Source organism: Neophocaena asiaeorientalis, unplaced genomic scaffold (genome assembly GCF_003031525.2).
Source record: "Neophocaena asiaeorientalis asiaeorientalis breed wild unplaced genomic scaffold, Neophocaena_asiaeorientalis_V1.1 scaffold1238, whole genome shotgun sequence".
NCBI lineage: Eukaryota > Metazoa > Chordata > Mammalia > Artiodactyla > Phocoenidae > Neophocaena > Neophocaena asiaeorientalis.
The window spans coordinates 5,435-11,785 of record NW_020174073.1 but is presented as its reverse complement, the minus strand read 5'-3'; the positions used below and the strand labels follow the sequence as shown (position 1 = coordinate 11,785).

Sequence of the window (6,351 nt, the reverse complement as noted above, 5' to 3'; positions counted from 1 at the left end):
GGTCCCACTTCTGTGTAATTAAAAGCTGCTGCTGCAAGCCTCTGTTATAAATGCAATAGAAAAATCTACACAAGATTTCTTCTACCTAGTGGCTTCTAAGGTTACTTTAATCATGAGAAACACAAGCTTTTGTAACAATGTATTCCAACAATCAGTTATGTTTGTTTCCAACTGGCCGATCACACAAATCAGGGTGTAGAATAGCATGTTTGCTACTGGCTGATTGTTGCAACACAAAAATGCATACATGAAATAGTTAAACACAGCACACAGTATTACACCAAAGTGTTTTTCTCATTTCAAGTTTATTAAAACTTTTGCAGTACAAATTATCCAGGTTGCAGATTATCAAAAGATCGACTCAATAAAGTCCACATTGGGAAAAAAAAAAAAAGGACAAACATAAACCCAAAACAATGAAAAGAAAACAACATAAAGGGGATTCATCAGCAAGTCTCTAAAACTTAAAATTTGAGACAGAATGGAAATAAGTTTATATACCTCATTCATCCACTTTTGTCTTCATCTGTTCCAGGGCTTGATTCATGATCAAATTTTTTATTTTTATCATGTGTGTGGTCATTTTCTTGACCCTTTGATTTTTGGTTTTCTTTTTCCACTGAGGATCTGGTCTTCTCATCCTCCTTATTTTTCAAAGTTGAGAACTTTAATTCATTGTCCTGACTACTTTGTTTCATTTTTGAGAACGGACTTTGATCTCTATCAGCCCTTTTTTCCCTGTTACTATTTGAGCTACTATGATCACGATTTTTAGAGTACATTCTCTTCTCACCCTCAGAATTCTCTTTTCTGTGTGAACTTTTACTTTCTTGGTTTCTGTATTTTTCTTTGTTTCTGCTTTGACTTTCTTCTCTCTCTGAGCTCCGTGAATCTCTCCTCCTTCTCCTCCTGTCTTTACTTCTTGATCTTCCTGGCGTTGCTCTTCTGTCTCGGCTCCGTGACCTTCCTCTTCTCCTGTACTCCTGTTCTCTGTATCTGTGATACTCCTTGCTTCTGCTGCGATCTCGGTCATGGCTTCTAGACCGCACTCTTCTGCTCCTGTCCCTACTTCTGCTTCGTTCCCTTGTTCTACTATTGTAACTGTGTTTGCCTTTAGTTACATCGCGTTCTCTACTCCTAGACTGTGCACGTCTGTCCTTGTCCTTACTTTTATTATGATCATGCTCATTGCTTTTGGATTCTAACTGTTTAGACTTCTCTTTACTTCTACTCCTTTCCTGACCTTTTCCTTTAGAATCAGACTTTTCTGTTTCTTTAACATTCTCATGATCCCTTTCTTTACTCCTTGACCTCATCCTCTTTTCTTCATGTCTATTATGCTTTGTATCTCTTTCCTTACTCTTGGATTTCTCTTTGCTCTTACTCCTACTTTTCGATTTGGCCCTTTTCTTTACCTTGTTTTTATATTTATCATCTTTTTCTGAATTTCTTCTGATGTCTCTCTCTTTGCTGTTAGATTTATGATCTTTAACTTTCTTTTCCTTTTCACTTTTTCTGTTTGGACTCTCAGAAACATGCCTATGATCAGTTATTTTTTTCTCTTTTACTCTAACTGGGCTTCTTTGATTTTCTTTTATTTCATTTAACTCACTCCTAAAAAATGAAGAAAAAAAGTTTTGGGGAAACTTTATTAGGAAAACAGTGGTGTCCATTATTGCTGAAATGATATTCTATTTTCCTTAAGACATTCAGAAACAATTGAAATGGCTTTAAATGAAATAATTTTAAACAGTTAAAAAAAATACTTGTTACTACATTTGAAATAAGAGTTAAATCTTACTTATCCCCTTTGATCCATCTTTCACCACTTGATACCCTCATTCTTTGAGCTCTCTGCATCTCCTGCCTCCAATGTGGAGGAGTCTCACTACGTCTGAAACGATCCCTGGATCTGGATCTAGATGGAGTTCGATAACGCTTTAAAAAAAGAGGCGAAAAATTAATATATAAAAATATAAAAGCATTATAACAATTGCTAAAGTGTACATATTTCTAGGTTCAAAAAAATGTGTGATATTTCCATGCCTTCTAAAATAACTAAATTTCCCAATTTTCAGGTAGGAAATTAATGAGGCATAATGTGGTTTGATATCTTTGCTTTCATTGCTAATGAAATGTGCGTTTATATGTTCTTGTTTTAAATATGTCTTGGGTTTAAGTTCTAAAACAGTAAATATCGATAGCTATATCCCACATCAACAAAAGCTCTTTTGAATCCTCAATCATTTTAAGAGTGTAAAGAGGTCCGAAGACAAAAAAGTTTGAGAACTGCCATGAGAATAGTTAGGAAGCCATTTATAGTTCAGATAATATACAATGGTGAACTGAACTAAGATGGTAGGAGTGGAGCTTGAGAGAAGCAGATAGATTTCAGAGCATTTAGGAGGTTGAGGTTGAACAGACAGGATTTGGTGATGGATAAGTTATATAAGGTAGGAAAGAAAGGGGAGAAACAAAATGATTCTTGGGCTTCAGGTTTAAGTGCTTGCACAGGTGGTAGTGTCTGTCACTGAGACCAGAAATCTAAAGGAGGGTCAGGCCTGAAGAAGTGTTTAGGCTTACCATTGTATATGATGAGTTTAAAGTGCCCATTAGGCACCTAAATGGTCACCAAATAAACCTTTGATGCCAGAAAGGCAGATGAAAAACTGACAGTTATCAGCATACAGGTACCCAGTGAAGTTACGAGAGTGATTATATTGCCCAAGAAGCATATGCAGAGTGAGAAGAGTTAGAACCCTGAGGTACTACAATATTTAAACATCAGGTAGAAGAGCATGAACTAGCATTGGAAATTTAAGACAGACTGGCCAGAGACAGGAAGAAAAGATGATGGAAGCAAAGGGAAAAGAGTATTACAAGGAGGGAGATTAAATAAGACAAAGACTGAAAGGATCCAATGGATTCTGTGACTTGGAACTGACCATAAAGCAAGTGCTGTTTTCAGCAGAATGGCAGAAGACAAACTGAAATGGCTGAGGAACGAGTAGGAAATGAAGAAATAATATACTAAGTATAGCCACGTTGGTTAAAAGTTTTGAAAAAACAAGAAGATATTTAAATTCTGATGAGAATCCAGTGAAGAGAAAGAGTATGAAATATAAGAATAGGGTTAATTTTTAACAAGCATAGGGACACAGTGGTCAGGAAGTAACAAAGGGGTACAAGAAAGACCTCAGTCTCATTTTATACCATGTACATGTAAAATCCATTAACATCCCATGGATTTTCAATGTGGAAGAACCAACACAAAGAAGTTACTATAAAAAGAGAACATATAATTCAACATCCGTATCTACTCTAAATTTTAACTACTTATGTATAAAACAATACTTAAGAAACACTCTAGGATTATTTAAGATAAATGCAATACTATTAGGACTTCTGGGAAAAGAATCACCTACCCTTGGTCCTCTTCCTTTAATTTTCCTGCCAGACCTAGTAACTAAAAGTCGCCTCTGGTATGAAGCAGGCTGGGAGTTAAGTAGATTACTAGAAGGAAGCAGAGGGAAAATTAAAAAACATTATTTTATAAAAATAAATCTGGAGAACATAGCTTTACTGATCTAAACTAATAAATTTAAAGACTTACATATATAATCAGTGGTTCTCAACCAGGAATGTTATCAATCCTAGTAGTTATCTGGAAAAGTATGGGAGCATTTTTACAACTGTCAATGACTAGAGGGTGCTATTGGTACTGAGTGACAAGTCAGGAATGCTAAAATCGTGTAATGTGTGTAGATGAAGAACTATCCTGTTCCCAAATGCCAACTGTGTCCTGTTGAGAAACACTGTTATATAATCATCACTAAGATGAAGGCAACTTGATAGTGCTAAGGAACTCAGAGTAGGCTACATGCTGTTGAGAGAACAATTTTAAAGCTATCTGATTCTAAAGTATCTTACTATCCTATAAGCAGTTGTTCACTGGTAATAAAACTATAGAGAAATGTAATTAATGTGAATTAAACAGAGACAAGATGGTCTGAATTAGCAAAATGTTTAATATCATGCTTTATACCAGAAAGGGAAACTATTATTTTCAAATAATAATGAGTTAATATTTAATTAGCACTAACAATATCTGTGTATGTTATATCTGAAAAATGCATTCTAAAGTAGTTCAAATATCTTCTCCTTAATGTTTACTTCCTTAGAAACACAATTTCCTATTAACTGAGTAAACTCAATCCAATCCATCAAAATTATCCCAATTCAAGTAACCAAGACTTACTTTTATATTTTTACTGTATTGTGAAAGTATAGGGAGAATGTTCAGAATTTTACCACTTTTAAATACATTATTTCCAATTATAAATAAGAGAAAGATACCCATCTTTTTTTCTATCTTTGGACATAATTATTAAAATGATTCATAAAGAACCAACAACTTCTAATACTAATAATGTGAACTTATGTAGACAAATTTTCAAAGTACTTGAATATGCTGTCAATTTTCAATACCATAATATTGTAAACCAGGCAAGGAAAACAGCATTTTCCCCCACCAGACAAACTGAAAAATAAAGGTTCTTACTTGCTTAAAAGTTTAATGTATACAAAAACAGAGTAAAACACTTGTTTTAAATGGAATTTGTTTGGAATGCCACTTAACAATATCTTTTTGCCATTTGCAGTGCTTGTTTTTTTTTTTTTAATTAATGTAACTTTTATTCAAAAATCTGTCTGAATTAAGTCAATTTATCTTTTCAGCTATGTGGTTAGCAAAAAGGAGCCTTGCTAACATTATCCTATTAAGAAATTTCAATCTTGGGACAAGGTCACCAATTAAACCTTATCTAAAATAAGCAAAAATGTTTTTTTAAAAAAGAAAGGTTCTGTGGTAGAGAATGTAGGGCAGTTTATAAAATAAACATATTCACATACCACTCTCTCTCTCTCTCCCTGTTCTTCCTTTCTTTTTCATCAGCTTTAGGAGGACTTTTTCTCATTAGGAATCTATTTTCAGGTATTGGAGGGATTTCTTCTGGACGAACAGTAGACTGGGGTTGTGCCTCAAGATTTTCAGCCTCACTTTCACTAGATGCGCTTTAAAAGAAACACACACAACAAATTCCACTTGGTTATTATGTACCTACCCCGATTTTCCAATTGTTGGTACTTCTTTCCTTTGTAATATGTACAATATATGCATCATTCTGTCCCCCATCTCTGACCAAAGATGCAATTACATGGGGAAAATACGCATTCCTCTGACAAACCAACCAAAAACCAAAACCAAATGTTTCTGTTATCACATTCTCAAAAAATATTTTCCAATAAAATGGAACCAAAATATGATACTTCATGTGCAATGCCCTCTGATAAATTTAAAATACTTGAAAATATAAAGAAACTACTTTAGAGGCAACAGGTTTATAAAGATGAGTTTTAGTACAACCATAGATTATTTCAGACAAAACAGGAAAGAAAAGAAATACGCTGACATTATCTGCTTTCTACCCTATGCTATCATAGGAGGAAAAAAAAAGAACAAAAAAGCGAGAGACTGCTACAGAAAATAAGAAAACAGTCATTGGTTTCCTATAATTCTCACTAATCTTATATTCCTCCCATAAAATACAAACCTATATAACCAAAAGGTCATTGAATTCAGACAAAATGAACTGAATGGTTTTGTTGAAAATTAAAATGAATATTCCCAAATTTAATCTATACACTGTAGAATATCAAAATGGTCTTATACTTCATGCTATGAAACATTTCTCACTATTTTCATGTTCCATATAATTGATCCAAAATCCCAATAGATTTATATATAAACAGAAGGGAATTAGAATACAAAGTCAGTACTGTAAAAGTAAATTAAGACCTTTTCTTGCTTTTCTTTCGCTTCTTCTTTTCTTTCTTGTGTTTACGAGAATTTTTCCTATGTTTCTTCTTTCTTTTTTTTGATTTCTCTTCAGAAGCACTTTCAGAATCAGAAGAATCAGAAGAGGACTGAGAATCGCTTGAACTATCTGAGTCACTGGATGATGATGAGGAGGAGGAGGAGGACTTATGCCTTTTCTTTTCTTCTTTCCTAGCTTTAATAAAAAGCAAAATGGTTTGGTGAACACTTTTTAGACAAACTTTGTAAGTGGAAGTTTAGATTTTTTTGCAGATTCTCAAAGTCCAGTATTTAACACTTAGCTCATTCAGCTATTTGACCTGAGAGGTACAGGAAAGGAGTTAAGACTCAAGATTAGAATCCAGATCTCCAGACTCAAGGGTCAGAGTTATATTTATATCTAAAGAATTCTGGAAAAGTAATAGGTAAATCTAAAACATTAAACTAAGTTAATTTTAGGAATCATATAAATAACA

General features: G+C 33.7%; 1 protein-coding gene across 1 annotated transcript; it reads right to left on the bottom strand.

Moving 5' to 3' along the window:
* Nucleotides 1-286: 286 nt before the first annotated feature.
* On the bottom strand, nt 287-6,071 carry LOC112405969 (peptidyl-prolyl cis-trans isomerase G; the record flags this gene model as incomplete). The annotated part of the gene is made up of 5 exons (XM_024754589.1): nt 287-1,614; nt 1,802-1,938; nt 3,426-3,513; nt 4,912-5,073; nt 5,858-6,071. Coding segments are annotated over 5 exons (1,709 nt in total), but the record flags the coding sequence as incomplete, so codon positions are not given.
* Between the last annotated feature and the right edge of the window lie 280 nt (nt 6,072-6,351).